The sequence below is a fragment of the Canis aureus genome, chromosome 5, assembly GCF_053574225.1.
Source record: "Canis aureus isolate CA01 chromosome 5, VMU_Caureus_v.1.0, whole genome shotgun sequence".
Classification (NCBI taxonomy): domain Eukaryota; kingdom Metazoa; phylum Chordata; class Mammalia; order Carnivora; family Canidae; genus Canis; species Canis aureus.
Genome location: NC_135615.1, coordinates 51,979,874 through 52,000,701, shown reverse-complemented (window position 1 = coordinate 52,000,701; position 20,828 = coordinate 51,979,874). Strand labels below are relative to the sequence as shown.

Below are 20,828 nucleotides of genomic sequence, written 5' to 3'. Positions count from 1 at the left end.
GGCTCAGTCTGTGTTTCTCATCTGCAAAGTGGAGCTGATAGTAGTAGTTACTTCAGAGAGCTATTAAGATTAAATGAGATACTGTGTATAAACATCTTACAGAGTACCGAACACATAAAGTCTCTGGATTTTTTTTTTCCCCCGAGTCCTTCCATACTTGGAATTAGAGATTTTTGTTTATTTACCAGGCTACTGACTCTGTTTTTCCCAGCAACCTGAACTTCTTGTCTGGGACCTTTCAACATCCTTCTGCCCACAGTTCAGCTTGATATGACTTTAGTCCTCTACCCTTTCTGGGCAGTACTCCTGACCCCACTTCTTCCAGTTCCCTCTTATCAAAACTTTTTATGCATGCCCTCTTTTCTGCAGGACCATGCTCAGTTTGCTATCATATTGTTAATCTTCCTGATAGGGTAATTCATGCTCAGGTATTAGGTTTTGATAATGGTATATTATGTTATTCCTGTGAGTATTTGCCTTTAGTTTAGGGACTAATATCCTTAAAGTAAAGCAGATAATGGTGAAAATAATGCAAAGTGACTAAATCATGCTTTTTCTTGGTTTGTTTTTTGCATTCTTTAGCTGCTCATTTCACATAAGTGCCTGCCAACTTCATCTATTAGTTAGAGCAGCTCTGATTATGCCTTATCTTTCTTTCCAAGCATGTGGTACTTAACATGAATTTCCCTAAACAGAATCATAGAGATTTAGATTCAAACGGACCTTAGAGGTTATCCGGGCCAGAGATTTTCAGCTTTTTTCTTTTTAAATCAGGAAAACCCTTTTCTCAAATGAAATGTTATGTGGAAACATACTATACAGATTAATAAAAGCACAGCTGATTGTTGAGTCCAGGAATCTAAGCCTTATAGGTCTCCCTTTGTTGTCTGGGGCAATCCCCTAAGGGCACTTCCTTGGAACCCTTAGGGCTCCCCAGAGTGCTGTTTTAAAACCACTAATTTACACCAACCCTTTCATTTTTCCAGCTGAGGAAATACACTCAGAGAGTTTGTGTTTTATCCAGTGTTACGGGATAAATTAGTTGGATTAAGAGCAGTCCTCACATGTGTGTTACTTAAGAAAACACTAATAGACCAGTATGGAAGTTCTTATTTCTAAGGCAGATAACTTTTACTGTCTTATTTCTTTTAATCAACCAACTTTTATTTGGTATTCATACTACATATGAGACACTTTCTATGGTTATAACTGATACAAAGGTTTATGAGACATAACCTTTTGCCTTAAAAAAGCTAATAATATATAGTTGGGAAGATAAAACATGCAGTTGAAAAGTTAAACCAAATGAAAATATAACTTCCAGACTTGAGGTGTAGCAAAGAAGTGTGAAATTAATTAAAAATAAATGGTACCAGTAATAAGCTCTTTTGGATATCAGAAGAGGGCGAAGCTCCTCCATTTGGGCTAAAGAAAACTTTAAAAAGGAATTGTGTTTGAGCTGAGTAACACTTGGCTATGTAAATAAGTGTAAAGAATATATCATATGAATAAGAGCAGAGCTTTGTGTGAATTGCAGCTCTTTCATTTATCTCTACATAATGTTGGGGAAGTTTTTAACCTCTGGGTCTGTTACTTCAACTGCAGAATAGAGGTACATAGGATGTCTATCAATTAAGGTAATAGTAATAAACCTTATGTCAATTGTTTATCACAGTAGAAATTTATTTCTCCTTTTTGTTGGTGTCTATGCTGGACAGCAATATAAAGTCACTCAGGGTCCCAGATTACTTCTTTTTCAGCTTCTGCCTCCCCTCGGTAGTTTTTCTGAGAGAGTAGAAAATTTTCCTGGAGGTTTTCAAGGGGTTGAGCTTAAAAGTGGTATATAGTATTCTGCTCATTTCCTATTGGCCAAAGCTTAATTACAGAGCTATGCCTAAACACAGAGGATGAAGTTAAGCTGTGTGCACAATTTGGAAAGGAAAAAAGTCTTAGTGAACAAATGGAGGTCTCTGCTACCTCAGAGAGTCTGGGGGAAGATTGGGAGAAATAATGTATGTGTCATGCTTAGTATAAGGCATGTATGGCATGTAGAAGAATTTAAACATCCTTTTTAAAGTAGAGGTAAATTTATATAATGTTTTGTTGAGTATAGATAATCCACTAAATTTCTATTAACATATGTTTTAAGCTCTTTTTGGCGAGGTATCAACTTGGTTTTGATTCTCGGTAATGATAATTGATATTTAAAATGATTCTTCTTGGTAAATTCTTTGTTTCTTCTTCTTTTAGCATGGTGTTATTGCTACAGAAGATGAAGAATATTTTATTGAACCATTAAAGAATACCACAGAGGATTCCAAACATTTTAGTTATGAAAATGGCCATCCTCATGTTATTTACAAAAAGTCTACCCTCCAGCAACGGCATCTGTACGATCACTCTCATTGTGGGGTTTCAGGTGAGTGAGTGTGTGGCTTTTACAAAGTGTATTATATTATGTTGCCATTCTCTTTCTTCTGACACCTATGGAAAGGTTAATAATAAACATCATTAGGAATTTGAGTAATTAGAATGATAATACCCAGAGTGTCACTTATCCAATGCCTTATGATTTCACTCATATTTGGAATTTAAAAACCATATAAGGAAAAAAAGGGGAAAAAAAGACATGAACAAAAGACCAGGCTTTTAAATACAGGGAACAAACTGGTAGTTGCCAGAGGGGAGGTAGGTGTGGGGCTGGGTAAAATAGGTAAAGGGGATTAAGAGCACACTTGCCTTGATGAACACTGGATAATGTATAGAATTTTTGAATCATTATGTTGTACATCTGAAAATGATATATGTTAATTATACTTCAATTTAAAAAAAAAAGAAAAAAAACTACCTACCTTTTCAGTAGAAAAAAAAAGATATCACTTATCAATATTTTGAAGTCAATTTTGGAAGTTCTTTGAGAAGTCCTTAAAATATAAGTCTACATAAAATTATTTTTTCTTTGAAAAGGGGGAAAACCCACCCTATTTTATCCAGGTAATAGTTATAATTTTCAAACACAAGTGTTCCATATTATAATTTTCATGCACAAGTGTTGCATAGTACTTTATGCTGTTTGGTTAGCCTGATATTTTTATGCTAATTGAAAAACTTCAGACACTTAAATAAGATTTCAGTAATCTTAAGGTAGTATTCAAAGACAGTGATAGTCGGGTACTATAGAAATACATAACAGGGACAGGAAACCTAGACATTAGCAGTCAAAGAAGGCTTCATGGAAGAGTGACTTCTAAGTTGAGGCCTGAGGGAGAAAGAGAAGGGAGCTGTGCAGAAGTAGAGGGAACAGTTGGTAGAGTGTTCTATATAGAGGAAACAGCATTTATAAAAATTCTGAACCAAAAGAGAGATTGTCACATTGCAGTCATTGCCAGTTCCTATAATGAGATGTTAGAATGTGGGCTGGAGGGATGGGATGGATTTCATGGTAGGTGAGGAGTGACAGAGATGAAAATGAAGTGACAAGGAAGGCCAAGACACAAAGGATTTGTAAATCACGTTAAGGAGTTTGATTATCCTAAGTGTGCTGGGAACCCATTGAAAGGCTTTAAGCAGGAATCACCTGATCAGATCTGGGTGTTAGAAGTATTACTCCGGCAGCCCTATGGAGACTGAGAGGAGAGCAAGACTAGAGGGAAGGGGTTAGGAGATAATTTAGTGTAAAGATGAGAAAACTTACCGAATAGAGGATATAGCTTGGCATAGTAGAAAGAATATGGCCTTTTCTGTATCTTTGGACAAATGAACCGACCTCTCTGAGTACTTTTCTCAACACACATTAGTTGCTTAGTCAAACTGTAGCTATCATTATTATTGAGATGTCTGTTTCTGGTATTTAAAGAGCTATTTTAAAAACAAACAAAAAGATTAGGGGCACCTGGCTGGCTCAATCAGCAGAGCGTACAACTCTTGATCTTGGGATTGTGGATTTGAGCCCCACATTTGATATAGAGATTACTCAAAAGTAAAATCTTTAAAGGGACACCTGAGTGGTTCAGTTGGGTAAGCATCTGCTTCTTGATTTTGACTCAGGTTGTGGTCTCAGGGTTGTGATATAGAGTCCCCCATTTGGACTAGGCACTCAGTGGGGAGTCTGCTTAAGTTCTCTCTCTCCTTCTCCCTTTGCCCCTCCCCTGCTTTCTCTCCAAAAAAAAAAAAAAAAAATCATAATAAATAAATCAAAATAAAATCTTTAAAAAATTTTAAATATTAGATTTGTTCTGTATAATTCTCATAGGTGGAGCCAGGGGAAGTTTATTTCAGTATTTCAGCAGATTTCAGCTTAATAGAAAAAAAAAAGTTCACCAAGTAGTTTTATTTTTTATTTTTATTTTATTTTATTTTTTTAAAGGTTTTATTTATTTATTCATGACAGACGCAGAGAGACAGGCAGAGAGAGACATAGGCAGAGGGAGAAGTAAGCTCCATGGAGGGATCCCGATGTGGGACTCGATCCCAGGTCTCCAGGACCACGTCCTGGGCCGAAGGCAGACACTAAACCGCTGAGCCATCCAGGGATCCCCCCCTACAAGTAATTTTAGGAACAAAATGGGATGGGTTCAAAGTAGATGTGTAAAAAATAGGACGGGTTATTTTATAAATTATGAATGCAACACTGTTTTGATTATATCCTTTTCTTCTGCTTCAAGTATAAGTGTTCTTTGGAGTTCTTTCTTCAACTGACTTCTTATTCTACATACTCCCTTGAGTAATCTCTGGGATGTCCTTGTTGATGAAGAGTAATTGGTACTAGAAAAAAGCCACTTAAAGTGAATTGGCTTAACACATGAAATAAAATTTCATAGGAAACAATGAAAAAATTTTGATGGGTTTTTGCATTGAGTAATGAAACTAAACATGGGAAATAGGTTAGTTTATCTTATGTTTAGCAAACTTTATAAGTACAACTTATATATATATATTCTTGAAAAAGTAGGTTTTAAACATTTAGTTGTTTATTGCAATATCAATTTTGCTAATATGATAAAATCATTTTTATCATATGATAAACATGACATTTTTATCATAACGTGACATCCTTCACTCTATGCTTGTAAAGCTCACTTTTTCCAAAAATACTTAAAGATTGCACTGTATTCTGTAAGATATCTCTTAACCCTTAGATATTCAAATTATCCTCTTTTGAAGTACCTATCTTATTATTCACTGGTCTTACTGAGGCAGATTGTTCTTTTGCAAAGGCTGAGGCATGAATCAAATAGTTCAGCAAATCTACTCTTACTGCCAGTATAAAATTCTGTTCTTGTTGGGGAAGATTTTCTTCTACAAAGTCTGTTGGATTACTGTGCCATTAGCAAAAAATAAGGCAGATCAGTGAGACATTCTTGAATGGTTGAAAAATCTTGAGTGGATTCCTGTGACTATTTCCTCACCTTTATTTTTTTATTTTTTTTTTTACATGTTCTTTTATTTATTTATTTTTTTTTTTTAAATTTTTATTTATTTATTTATTTATGATAGTCACAGAGAGAGAGAGAGAGAGGCAGAGACATAGGCAGAGAGAGAAGCAGGCTCCATGCACTGGGAGCCCGACGTGGGATTCGATCCCGGGTCTCCAGGATCGCGCCCTGGGCCAAAGGCAGGCGCCAAACCGCTGCGCCACCCAGGGATCCCTATTTCCTCACCTTTAATCTATTCACTAGCCATTTCTGTTACTTTTAACACCAGTCCATTTAGTTCAGACCTTGTTATCTCTTGCCTGCACCACTGTAATGACTTTCTAACTGGAGTCTTCCTGTCTTCAGGTTTGTTTTTCTGTCTTAAGTGGGCTGTCTCCTACATCTGGCTGTATTATACACCTTCAAATGCTTCACTGGCTTCCCAACAGTGGAAAATCAGCAGTAGTTCCCTAGGTTCCATAGGAATATCACTAGAAAAGTATTTTGTGTTTAATAAGTTTGGGAAATGTCTGGTTAAGAACTTCTGATCTTAATTATGATACTATTTTGACAGCAAATTCAAGTGACACATGCATTTATAGGTATTAATTGCCACTTAATCTGTTATTTAGAACTCAACTTTACATAAAAATATAAGAAAAACCCTTTTGAGAGTAAGCATATTTATCTCCTATTCAGACATAAATTTTTGCATCTTAATTAGATTGTTATCAATTTCAAAAAAGTTTTGTAAAAAAATTTAGATAACATGGGATAAAAAGAAAAAAAAAGGAAGTGAAAGTTGCTCTTTTTACGACTACCCAGGGATAATTGAATGTTCTCATTGTCCATTGATGTAAATATCATTATGTCTCTATACCTGAATTGCTTACTTATGTATTTATTAAATAAATATTCATTTAGCATGTATGTGTCAGGCTTATTCTAAGCGTTGGGAATAGAGCAATAAATAAAACAAGAAAAGTATCTGCTCCCATGAAGCTTATATTTTAGTGAAGAGAGTTAATTAAAAAATCCAATCAAGCAAACAAATAAATACATGGCCAACTATCAAGAAGTAATAAGTGCTATTAGTGAAAAATAAAGCACATCAGTGCAGTAATTTTGAATGACTGTATATATTAAAAAATATTTTGAGATTGGTAAAAAAATTAAGATCTTATTTCACATGGCAAAGAGATCTGTGTATTTATTTGCTTTTGGGGAAAAGTTCTTTATTGTTTGTTTTTGGAGGAATGTTTTCTTTAATATTCTACACTCTATCCAAAATTAAATTGAGCATATGTAATGATTATCATTTGAATAACTACTAATCTTTGTTTTGAAACAAAACAAATCAATTGTGTATTCTATTTTAGACTAAAAAAAGATATTAGTTACAGATCATTAGGCATAACATTAAGCAGTCAATTGACAATTCTAGAACATAGATACTGTTTTGTAATGATCTAATCATGCTGGATTTATTTAGTTTTTAAAATGAAATCAGATATCTTTATTATGTTTATTGTGTATTTTTTACATATATATCTATGTATATATGTATATACCTCAGACTACAAATTCTTTGCGTATAAGCCTCTTGCCATTTATGAATGCCCATAAAAGACATTATATATATTTATCTGATGGAGTAATAACCAAGCAAACTAACAATTTAAAAAGCTAAAAGTCTGAAATTTATGAAAATGATGAGAACAGCAGTTACCTTATATAGCGTGCTATCTATTGAGAAACACCATTGCTGTGTTTATTTTGTCCAATCATGTCTTTTTACAGATACTTTAAATAAATATAAGAGGAAACTGATGAATAGATCAGAGAAGTGAAAATGATAAAAATAATGGAAATTATTTTTTTAAACCTTTTTTTTTAAAGATTTTATTTATTTATTCATGAGAGACACACAGAGAGAGGCAGAGACACAGGTAGAGAGAGAAGCAGGCTCCTCACAGGGAGCCCAACATGGGACTCAATTCTGGATCGGGAGTCACACCCTGAGCCAAAAGCAGATGCTCAACCATTGAGCTACCCAGGCGTCCCAAAATAATGGAAATTAAATCCTATATTTAGACTTTTAGGCTGTCCATCCAGACGAAGGGGAAAAACTAGGCATGATTTGAATACATGAATGATTTTATGATTTTGGAAGACTGAGCAAAAAAAAAATGGCATTATGTTAATGCAGAAAGGATTTTGACTGTTTCATAACAATATTACCACAAACTCAGTGGCTTAAGCAATATACTTTTATTACCTCACAGTTTCTGTGGACCAGAAGTTATACATGAATGAGTTAATTGACTTAGCCTCAGCCAGGACTGAGTTCTCATCTGAAGCCTTGACTGGGGAAGAATCTACCTTCCTATTCCTGTGGTTGTTGGCTGCATTTAGTTCCTTGGTGTTTTAAGACTAAAGCTTTAGTTTGGAGTTAGTTGTCTGCCAGAGGCCATCTGCAGTTCCTTTCCATGTACAGTTCATCAACTTGGTTGCTTGCTTTCTTAAAGCTAGCAAAGGGAAAACTCTAGTAAGAAAAGCTACTATAATATTATGTAACATAATTATGTACTATATATATATATATATATATATATATATATATATAATCATGTACATCCCTTTATCTTAGCTATATTCTCTTGATTAGAAGCAAGATACAGATCCCACCCACACTAAAGGGGAGGCAGTCACACAAAGTGTAAACATTAGGAGGTCATGGGGGCCACTTTAAGAGTCTGTCTGGAATAGGGGAATACTTACTGGCTGTCTAAAAATTTATACTATTGAAATAAGAAGTAATGGGTCTCTGCCCCTCTCAACCTTTAGTAATAAAAATACTCATTTAATGTATATAAATTTCAAAAATAAGGGATGCCTGGATGGCTTAGTGGTTGAGCACCTGCCTTTGGCTCAGGGCTTGATCTTGGAGTACTGGATTGAGTCTCACATTGGGCTCCCTGCATGGAGCCTGCTTCTGCCTCTGCCTGTGTCTCTGCCTCTCTCCCTCTCTATGTCTCTCATGAATAAATAAATAAAATCTTTAAAAAACAAAAAAACAAAAAATATTTTATTGGTATTTGTTGTAGTCATTTCTATCTCTTCTTTCTTAAAATTTATAACTTTTACCAAAGTAATTTTCAAAAGGTAGAAACTAAAGTAATTAGAAAAATAATGGAAAATACTGCCAGTTTCTGTTAATTATATTATATAAATTAATCTGATTCTTCCTCAATAAATTTTTTAGTAAGTAGATGTTAGATTTCTTGTTCAACATACAGGGCAGCCCGGGTGGCTCAGTGGTTTAGTACCATCTTCAGCCCAGGGTGTGATCCTGGAGTCCCGGGATTGAGTCCCACATCAGGTTCCTTGTGTGGAGCCTGCTTCTCCCTTTGCCTCTGTCTCTGCCTCTCTCTCTCTCCCTGTGTCTCTCATGAATAAATAAATAAAATCTTTAAAAAAAAAAGATTTCTTGTTCCAACATACAGATATGAAAGTGAGGTGTGAAAGGACCTATATCTGTTCAAGTTTATTAAATAAAGATGAATATAAATGAGACAAGTGTTTACAAATGCCATAGTATTAAAAGATTTACTTTGAACTGAAAGACCAATTGGCTAGAAAACAAAAGATTAAACTGCAATCCACAGTAAAATGTGGTTTAAAGGAAGTCATGCTCTATCATAATTTTTCAACTCTCGTAATGTCATTTACCTCTAGATTTTAGAAGAATACTTTGGGTACTCTTAGTATAAATAGTTGCGTACTGCAAAACTAAATGAAAAACTTAATTCACAGCCTTTTAGAATTGAAATTTCTAGACTAGTAGAATTGCTTTAATTAAGATAGTTTAATAAAGGATCTTACTTTAAAGTAATGCTCAGAGGTGTCTTAGGAATAGAATTTGTGGATGGTGAGTTCAAGCCCCATATTGGGCAATATAGCTTAATTTAAAAAAGGAATAGATTTTTGCAGTACTGATGTTCTTCATCAGAACTGTCTAGGGTGTTTAGAAAGTGAACGCTCTAGTTGTTTTTAAAAAAAACTTTGTACATATTCTATATTTTAAAATATTATGACAATTTCTCACTGGAATAATATGAAATGATTACTTAAAAATATTTTGATTACATAATTCATTAGACTTATTTTTGGTTTTTATGAACAGCTGTATGCTATTAATGTTTAATTTGTTTCAGATAATGACTTTTTTGAAAACTTTAAAGAATTTAATTTTCTCACTACTGCATTTCCTCATCCTCTCTCCTCATTTTGAAAATCTTAGTATCTTAGACAACTTATGAGAAGCAAGTAAGTTTAATTGGTGAACCTACCTGAACCTAGTTAATTATTTTTATTGTAGACCTCATAAGAAGTGGGAAACCTTCGTGGCTGAATGAAACATCTGCTTTTCCTTCTTCACTACCAATTAATGGCTCGCATATCCGCCACAGACAGAAGAGATCAGTAAGCATTGAGCGGTTTGTGGAGACACTGGTAGTGGCAGACAAAATGATGGTGGGCTACCATGGCCGCAAAGACATTGAACATTACATTTTGAGTGTGATGAATATTGTAAGTTTGATGCCTCTATATAATATTTTAATTTAATAATTTGTGGTTTTGACTAAGGTCATGGATTTTTAATGTGAATTATGGTTTTAAGAATTTGCTCATCTAAAATGAGAAATAATTGATATATTAATGCTTCAGTTCCATAGAAAATTAATTTAAAGGTGACTTTACTCTTCATTTTCAGATAATGGGTTGTATTAAATCTTGTTTAAGAGGTTTTCTTTAACTTGAAATATCAGCTCACCCTCTTAATTACTATGTTGTAGTTCAGTTTTAGGAGAAAATACTTCTTGAGGGAAATTTGTATAAAAATCTTTTATGGAGGCATCTTGAGGGTAGAATTCTAAGTGGTATGAGATAAAATAATAGCTTTTTATATACAAAGCAGTTTGATTTATGAAAAATTGTTTTATCATTCTTTAAAAAAATATTAAACAATCACCCTATGATTTTTGTCTGACTTTGTGTCTTTTCTTATTTTCTGGAGGTCAGGTTGCCAAACTTTACCGTGATTCCAGCCTAGGAAACGTTGTGAATATTATAGTGGCCCGCTTAATTGTTCTTACAGAAGATCAGGTAAGAATGAGTTAGTTTAGAAATCTAAAACCCTTAGCAGACAGACTATAGAATTATGTATTATAAAATAAAATATTTTATTATTGCTCCTCTTAGGAAGTTCTGGTTGAATAGGATTTTCACTACTAAGCATTTAATATTTTAAGCAAATTTTAAATAGTATGTAAGAATATACCACGTATGTCATGTTAAAGCTATATATGTATATTAGCTATATGTTTCAGAGTAAAGATGAGCATTTGCATGGCAGATCTAATAATAGTGGTTTTGGTTGCTGAGAATCACATATATTCACATTATCATTAAAGCTGGAACTGGAAAGAATGTTCAATAGTACACTAAATTAACTCTAGGTCAGATATTACAGAGATAAAAATTGGCAAGAGATTATTCCTAGAAACCACTGTTTCTAATTATAGTCCCACTTTAGTCTTCAAAAGTTTTAACAACTGACCTTAGTAATTTGTTTGGAACATTTCTGGTATGCATGTTGTATTGCAGCCAAACTTGGAGATAAACCACCATGCAGACAAGTCCCTCGATAGCTTCTGTAAATGGCAGAAATCCATTCTCTCTCACCAAAGTGATGGAAACACCATTCCAGAAAATGGGATTGCCCACCACGATAATGCTGTTCTTATTACTAGGTATGGTTTGTTGCAAATATTTTACCTTTGATTGTTGTGTTTGATATTTTAACTATATTTGGTTCTATCTAAGGCCTCATTCAGGTAATGAGTATATTGAAAGCAAAATGGTAATTTGTTAATCACCACTGAGAAAGAATATATTACACTATTATTGTATTTGCATCAAATGAACCAAATAAGAAAAAAGAACAGATATGGAATTGACTTAGAAATTTAATGAACATCTTTCCTCCTACTGATGTCTATTCATAAGGTTTAATTGGAAGCACATATATGTTTTGTTAATTGAAAAAATATATAATAAAACAAAGATTAAAAAGTATGAGAAGATTATATTTTAAAAACAAAAGTGAGTCACCCCTCTTGGTTATAAAATATATTAATTATTCTTACCTCCAAATTGTTAAAAGTAAGGATATCAATAGTTACACAGTTTACTTAGACGAATGTTTATTTAATTAAAAATATTTTGATTAAGGTATAAATAAAAAGAAGCACATTTATTACATTATAAATTGAATAGCTTGCTTCTCAGAGCAAAATTATTACTTGATGATACTGCAATGAATTTATATAATTCTTTCCAGTTTTGCATAACTATATTCAGATCCATTTCATCCTTACTCTCCAACAAGAACTCTGTGAAGCTGATACCATTATTATTTTTCCCATGTAAAGAATGAGGAAACTAGTTTAAAATACTTAAAAATCTCAAGCAAGTGAAAATGCAAGGCTCAAACCCTGGTGATCCTGTATTCTGTGACTGTACTCTGCTTGCTGTCTTGGTTTTTTTTTGCTGTCAGTAATTATAACTGGTTAGAAGCATGCTTACTTAAATCATTTTAAGATGAACTTGTCTTGTGACCTCTTATCAGTATTTAAAAATGAAAAAAAAAACCCAATAATGAAAATGGAAGCATTATTCTATCTTGATGAAATGGAATAGACTTTGGTATCTTGGTTATTTCTTTTAATTTGCAAGATAGTGTTTAACATGTATTTCACCTATGGTATGCCCATCTACTCTACATTAAACTGTATGAAGGGAGTATAAAATTATATGACATCAGAATCTTGAGATCCTGGAAGATAATGTGAATTTAGCTTTTTAAAAAACATCGCTGTTAACTAAGCTGTAGGGTTAAAGCTTCTGAATTTTTTTTTTAAAGTTATAATTACTTTAATTGACTTCATCTACCTGGCATTGTAAACTAGAAAATTTTGTTTATGACATGCTTGCTGAATAAAAACAACATTGTATGGGTTCTGTATTCATATGTGTTGACATGTCAGTCTGATAAATTCTGCAATTCCTCAGAGTCTTGTGGTCTGGAATGATTCCCAAATATATTTGAGGAGTTAAAAATATACTAAGGATTGTGCAAATATAGAAACCTTTGTATAAAAATATATATGGATATGATTAGTGTCAATGAAATTACTACAGGAAAATATCTGTTATATATGGTTAGCAAAATGATCACAGATAATTTACATTGGCTTCTGTGTTTGTATTTATAAAGTCCAACTCTCCCCAAAAAGGCAATGCCCAGTGGGCTCCTGGTGCTTTATATTTTTGTTATTGTATGCGCATTCAATTTTTAGCTTTTACATCAAATGACAGTAGCTATACCAAGAGTGCACATTTATAAGTATTTGCATAGTGAAATATATCTGGGCAGTTAGCCATCTTTTCTCAGCACTGACTACGATATTCAACTGTCTTACGTGTTCCTCTGAATTGGCCTACATATTTTTCTGATCTTCTGCACAGTTCTCCCTTGTTTGTGTGCCTTTTTGATGCCTGAGGTTTGAATGTAAAATTTTATTTTTAGATGTATCTCCTAACGGTTAGACTAGCACTATAAATGATCTCAGAATTTAATAGGACAGTACTTTGAAGAGTTCACATCTCATACCATTTTAGATTGGTTATGTAGTGGAGGTTAGAAAAGTATCTCTTTGTGGCAGCATATAGAGTGCTGTTCTGAATTCTTATAGTCTCAAAGTAACTTTTAGTTTATTTAAAAGTCTACTTATCTTTGAATTATTAAGGCCATGGAGTGAACATACTTATTATAAAAATAAAGGTATAGAAAAATTAAAATATGCATATATATAAATAGTTTTTAATATACTCTTTGGTCTTAATACAGTATTTTTGATACCAGATAAAACAATAGAATTTTTTAAACCTTTTAAATTGTTATTATTCATCTAAATGTAATGAATATCATCTCTAATATTGAAGGGTTTTTGTTGGATGGTTGACCATGTTTGATTCTTCCTTATATATTTTTGATTTGTGAAATTGAATATATCTTTAAGTAAAACTGCTATTTTTTGTAAAAATTCTAAGAATTTTATAGATGCTTTTATATTAGCATTTTTCATTACTTCATGTAACTCACTTATTAATATATCCAGGGTTATGATTTCACCATTTATAGGTAAGACCATGATTTATGTTTGCTTGAAATGTCAGCTCACTAGGGAGAATGTATAATGTGTTTACTGAGAATTCCAGAGAGAAATTGATGGATATGTTTATCTCTGCTAGGCCAAATTTTATCTCAGGGATTTAAATGTTTTAAGCAGAAAACCAACTGAGCCAGTGAGGAACTGTACTTAGGTAGTAATAGTTGTACTAGGTAGTAATAGTTGCTTTTCAAAAAAATAAGTATAAAAGCTCAAAATACTATCTTCTCTTAGTAAATAATATATATATATTTTTTATATTGGCATACATTTAAAGCAAATGATGCTCTACAAAACTATCAGATCACTGAGACTAGTCAGAAATAAATAAGCAAAATAAAAAATTTAAAATTTTAGGGGCGCCTCACTGGCTCAGTTGGTTTTGTACCTGACTCTTGATTTCAGCTCAGGTCATGATCTCAGGGTTGTGAGACTGTGGGGCTCCCTGCTGAACAAGGAGCCTGCTTAAGATTCTCTGTCTTCCCTCTGCCCTGCCCGACTCACACTTTCCCTCTTTCTAAAAAATAATAATAATAATTTAAAAAGTTTTAAAATTCTGTTGTTTTATCTGGTATCAAAAATACTGTATTAAGACCAAAGAGTATATTAAAAACTATTTATATATACACATATTTTAATTTTTCTATACCTTTATTTTTATAAGTATGTTTACGTGTGTGTGTGTGTATATGTATACATATATATACATAATGAACATCTGTTATATACCAGTTAACTTTATCTAATCTTTTTGAAAAAACTGAAGTATACCTGACAAAGTTGTATATACTTTAAGCGTACAATGTGATAACTTAATGTGCCTGGATGTTCATACATCTCTCCAGATAGAAATCTCAGCTATTATTTCCTTAAATAAGCTTTTTGCCCTATCTCTCTTCTCCTTCTTGGATTCCCATGATGCTAATATCATTTCATTTGATGATGTCCCATAATTCAGGTCATCTTTCTTCACTGTTTTTTATTTTGTTTTGTTTTGTCTTTTTTCTTTTAGTAGGTAATATCAAATGACTTGTTTCCAAGTTCATGGTTTCTTTCTTGTGCTTGATATATCTGCTGTTGTTGCTTTCTATTGCATTTTTAAATTTCTTTCATTTCATTCTTTAGCTTCATAATTTGTTAGGTTCTTTTATGTAACTTTGATATATCTTTTGAATTTATTATTTTATTCATATATTCTTTTCCTGATATCATTGAGTTGTGGATGTGTGTTCTTTGTAGCTTTCTGAACTTTTTAAGAACAAGTATTTTGAATTATTTGTCTGTTAATTTGTAGATTTCCATTCCTTTGCAGTCGTTTACTAGAAAAACATTGTATTCTTTTGATGGTGTCATGTTTCCTTGATTTTTCATCTTTCTATAGCTTTGTGTTGATGTCTGTGCATTTGATGTCACCCCTTCCATATTTTATGGAATGGTTTTGGTAGAGAAAAATCTTCTGTGGGTGGGCATAATGATGCTGGCTGGGTTGAGTATGATTTTTCTAGCTCTGGATAAGTTCCAGCAATGTAGTCTCTATTCACCTTTGTCAGCTGAGGTTAGCCTTAGTGAAGATTTTGGAGTTCTTTAATGTTTGAGACTGCATTTGTCTACAGCAGCAATAAAGGCTGCTGGGAACTATCTGATCTCTTTTTCTTTCATGGAGGATGTCATAATGGAGGGGGTTTCTCTTGGAGCTTGTCCAGCTTGCAAGTACCCACATTAGTGTTGGTAGCACTGATGTCTGATGTGTAGGGACATTTGGTAACTTTTAAAAAATAATGGAATATGGCACTATATAACTAGGTCAAGAAATGATTACTGTTTTGAACTTGAAACTCGACAAACAATTTAAGAAGTTAAATTTGGACTGTATGTATACACTTAAAAAGTTACATATGTTACAAAACTGTCATATTATTCTTATTAAACTTAGTATCAAGAAACTGTGAACTAATGGGTACTTAGGAATACATATCTACAATTTGACAGATTTAAAAATTATTTATATTCCCATATGAAGTCAGAAAATATCCACCACATTTAAAATCAAGACAATTTCTAAATTTATTTTTTGGCAAAAGCATTCAAGAAATCTTTTTAAAGTCTATAGGAATTCGGTGACATGGAGTATACTTGCATCAGTTTTGGGCATTAACATGAACAGACTAATGTATAAATTTCCTGAATTTCTCTCCTATCAACATCATGTTTAAAAATATGTATTTCAGATAAGAATTATAACCTAAAATCTTTTTGGTAACAGATTTATTGAGATATAATTCATAGACCATACTGTTTGCCCATTTAAATGTACAACTCAGTGACTTTTAGTATATTTGCTGGGTTGTGCAACCATCATCATAATTAATTTTAGGACATTTTCATCATTCCTTTTTTTTTTTTTTTTAATTTTCATCATTCCTATAAGAAGTTATCCTTTATTCCCTTATCCTTCTTCCCATCTCAGCCCTAGACTGAAACAACTACTAATCTACTTTTAGTCTCTATGGCTTAGCCTATTCAAGACCTTTTGTACGAATGGATTCATAAAGTATGTAGTCTTTTGTGACTGGCTTTTACTTTGCATAGTGTTTTCAAGGTTCAGCTACATTGTGGAACATACCAGGACTTTGTTCTCTTATTTGACTAAACTCTTGAAAATTCAAGATCCAGATCTTTTAAGAATGCCTCTATTAACAGGCTATTCTTTAATAATCATACTTCCTTTTCAGTTTGTCAGTAATTAAATGCATAGGACATATAAATACATCTCATAATACAGACGCAAAAATTGCACACCAAGACACATATTTTAGTCTTTAATTAAAATGAACATATTTATCCTCTTAAGGGATCATGACTATTTGCTTTGTTGCTGCTGGATTTTAAAGGGATTAGAATTTCCAAAGTCAACTAATATTTTCAGTTGGGAGATTGAAAATAGCTATAAAAAATAGTCTCTTGCTAAAACTTGGCCTATAGTATGTGAATTGAAAGAAGTTTTCTTAATTTTTATAGGAAGTATCTGTTGGAATTCTATATTACCTTCATGATTAAAAACTTGGCCTATAGTATGTGGATTGAAAGAAGTTTTCTTAATTTTTATAGGATGTATCTGTTGGAATTCTATATTACCTTCATGATTATATATTAAACAGATAGAAAAAGGAAATTAAATGTGGTACATTAACATTTATTTGATATTCATTTATGGGTTTCTTTTAATCCTCAAGGAAAGGCCAGATAAATTTTTTATGAACTATCACTAAGCTTTTAAGAATATGCAAGTTTATCAGCCGCAGAGGAATCTTGAATTCAGTTTGCAGATGAATTGATTTTGGTATATGAACATTTTGAAACATTTAATATTCTCTTACTACTCTGGCTCTTTCATTCTTAGTTAACCAAACCACCTATACCCTTTTTTCTTTTCCAGTTTCTGTTCACTTCATCCCTAATTTATTGATTCCTTACTCAAGTGTGTTTATCTAGATTCAGTTTCCATTCCAATCAAGGCTTATGACAGACTTATGCAACCTTTATACTCTGTGCAATCTGGGACATTTTTAATATTGAGAGAGGGTACCACTGGCAGGTATGCCTAGACAATAGGCACAAAATAGAATCAGGTAAATCAGATCATGGTCATCCCAGGCATTACCTATTTTTGCTTCTTAAATTTTAATTAAAAATGGAAATAAGAAGATACTCTTCTCTCACTGCCTAAGGTTGACTAAATACATGCATTTTAATGAACTATCTTTGTACACACCTTGACTAAAACAGGTTTATTTGTAATAGACATCATTAAATAGTTAAAGAAGGATCTATTCTAATAAACACTTATCTTTAGGGAATAGTAAGTTTAGTATTTATATTGGTTTTATGGATGTATTTTTGCAATTGTTTATTAAATACCAAATTCTTAAGTGCTTTGCAGATGTTTAATCTTTTTTTTTTTTAAGACTTTATTTATTCATGAGAGACACAGAGAGAGAAAGGCAGAGACATAGGCAGAGGGAGAAGCAGGCTCCCTGCAGGGAGCCCGATGTGGAACTTGATCCCTGCCTGGCCCTGGGATCATGCTCTGAGCCAAAGGCAGATGCCCAACTGCTGAGCCACCCAGGTGCCCCGATGTTTAATCTTTTAAACATCATAATAGCGGCGTGAGAGAAGTTCTGTTATTATCTCTATTTTATAGATGAGGGAAGTGAAATAACACATTAAAGGACCCAAGATTTATACCAGATAATCCAACTGCAGAGTCCTTTTAGAGGAATTATAAGGGTGTTCGATAAAAAATAATGTGGAGATACTTTAATAATGTTGGTGTGTGTGACAGGCAGACCTCTTTAATGGCCCCCCATGATCTTTGCCTGCTGCTGTTCATGATTTTTTGTGTAATCTGCTCCTATTGAGTTTGTGCTAGACCTAGTGAATTGATATGTTTGCGACTTGGATTCTGCCTACCTACAAAACGGTGTATTTCTTTAATTTTCCTCAGCAATGTTTTGTGATATTCACACTTTACTTTTTTGTTGTTATTGTAAATGGTATTTTTAAAATTTCATTTTATAGTCATTCATCACTAGTATATAAAAAGAGTTTATTTTTATCCTGCACTTTTGCTAAGTTTTTATCCTGCACTTTTGCTAAGTTCATTTATTAGTCTTAGTAGCTTTTTAAAAGATTACAATGGGTTTGTACAATGGATTGCAAAGTTAATCATGTTTTTGAGATCTTTTTTTAAAGATTTTATTTATTTATTCATGAGAGACAGAGAGAGAGAGAGAGAGAGAGAGAGAGGCAGAGACACAGGCAGAGGCTCCATGCAAGGAGCCTGATGTAGGATTCGATCCTGGGTCTCCAGGATCACACCCCAGGCTGAAGGCAGGCGCTCAACCACTGAGCCACCCAGGGATCCCCGATGTTTTTGAGATTAAAGAGAGTTTTACTTCTTGTTTCATCCTGAATGACTTGTAATTCTTTTTCTTGCCATATTTTACTGGCTCGAACCCCTAACACAATGTAGAATAAAAGTGGGGATAGCAGACATCCTTGTCTTGTTCCTGATCTTGGTGGGAAAGAATACCATCTTTCCCATTAAGCGTGATGCTTGCTGTAGGTTTTTCATAGATGCCCTTTATCAGGCTGACACAGTTTTACTCTATTCCTAGTTTGCTCAGAGTTTTTATCAGGAATGGATATTGCATTTGTCACATGCTTTTTCTGAATTTATTGAGATGATCACATGGTTTATCTTTTTTTTTTTTAGTGTATTAATACAGTGAATTGCATTGATTGGTTTACTTATTTTTTTTTCAGATTTTATTTGTTTATTAGAGAGAGAGTGCATAAGCAGTGGGGAGGGACAGAGGGAGAAGCAGACTCCCAGTTGAGCAGGGATCTCCCCACCCCCCACACAACATGGGCCTCGACCCCAGGACCATGGGATTATAACCCCAGCGTAAGGCACATGCTCAACTGACTGAGCCAGCCAGGTACCCCTGCACTGATTGGTTTAGAATGTCATACCAATCTTGCATTCCTGAGATTGGCCATGATGTATTATCCTTTTGATGTATATTAAATATGATTTGCCAAAATTTTATTTTTTTGTATCCTTTTATTTTTTCTAATTTTATTTATTTCTTTAGAGAGAGTCAGAGAGAGCATGAGTGGGGAGAAGGCAGTGGAGAGGACCAAGCAGACTGCTCACTGGAAGCCTGATGTGGGGCTCGATCCCCGGGCCCTGATATCATGACTTGAGCTAAAGTCGGATGCTTAACTGACCGAGCCACCCAGGGCGCCCCTTTTTGCATCTATTTCTTATGAGAGTTATTGTTCTGTAGGTTGTTTTTTTTTTTAAGTTTTTAGTTTTTTATTCATGAGAGGCACAAAGAGGCAGAGACTTAGGCAGAGGGAGAAGCAGGCTCTCTGCCTGATGCAGGACTCGATTCTAGGACCCCAGGATCAAGACTTGAGCCAAAGGCAGATGCTCAACCACTGAGCCACCCAGGGGCCCCTGTTCTGTAGTTTTCTTATAATGTCTTGATCTGGTTTTGATATTAGAGTAATGCCGACCTCCAGAATGAATCAGAAAACATTTCTTCCTTTTCAATATCCTGGAAAAGTTCATATAGAATTAGTTTTATTTCTTTGCAAATGTTTTAGGTGGTGAACCAAGTGAAGCCATCTGGACCTGGCGTTTTCTTTGTTGGACAATTTTTAACTACCAATTCAAATAGATTAAGAGATAAAGGGCTATAAAGTTATTTTATTCAGTGTGCTTTGATATTTTGACTTTTACAAGAAATTTATTTCATCTAAGTTGTTCTCAAATTTGGATTTAGTGGTTTTCTCTATTGTTTTTCTCTTTTCTATTTCTTTAATTTCTTTTTTTTTTAAAGATTTTATTTATTTATTCATGAGAGACACAGAGAGAGAGAGAGAGAGAGAGAGGCAGAGACACAGGCAGAGGGAGAAGCAGGCTCCATGAAAGGAGCCTGACGTGGGACTCGATCCCGAGTCTCCAGGATCAGGCCCTGGGCCAAAGGTGGCGCTAAACCTCTGAGCCACCCCAGCCGCCCTATTTCTTTAATTTCTGCCATGATTTTGACTGTCTCCAGTCCTTTGAGTTTAATTTTGCCCTTCTTTTTGTTGTTTCTTAAAGTGGAAACTGTGGTCATTGATTCATGACCTTTCTGCTTTTTCTGATATAACTATTTGGTATTATAAAATTTCCTTCTAAATGCAGTTTTATCACATCCCACAAATTTGTTTATTTTGTATTTTCAGTTCTATTCAGCTCAAAATACTTTATAGTTCCCCTTCATTTCTTTTTTCCCCATGTACTATTTAGAATTGTGTTATTTAGTTCCAAATATTTGCCCCCCTCCCCGAGATCATTCTTTTTTAAATTCATGGGAGACACACAGAGAGAGGCAGAGACATAGGCAGAGGGAGAAGCAGGCTCCCTGAGGGGAGCCCCATGTGGGACTCTATCCCAGGACCCTGGGATCACAACCTGAGTTGAAGGCAGACACTCAACCACTGAGCCACTCAGGCGTCCCCTGAGATCATTCTTTTATTTCTAAATTTCAGTCAGAAAATATAT

At 33.7% G+C, this 20,828-nt stretch overlaps 1 protein-coding gene across 1 annotated transcript in view; it reads left to right on the top strand.

The window, feature by feature from the left end:
- The window catches only part of ADAMTS6 (ADAM metallopeptidase with thrombospondin type 1 motif 6), a 283,681-nt gene that overhangs the window by 10,551 nt on the left and 252,302 nt on the right, over positions 1-20,828 (top strand). The window contains exons 3-6 of the mRNA XM_077897999.1: positions 2,251-2,419; positions 9,796-10,007; positions 10,500-10,583; positions 11,085-11,230. Coding sequence (XP_077754125.1) covers positions 2,251-2,419; positions 9,796-10,007; positions 10,500-10,583; positions 11,085-11,230 — 611 coding nt within the window. The remainder of the gene's footprint in view (positions 1-2,250; positions 2,420-9,795; positions 10,008-10,499; positions 10,584-11,084; positions 11,231-20,828) is intronic.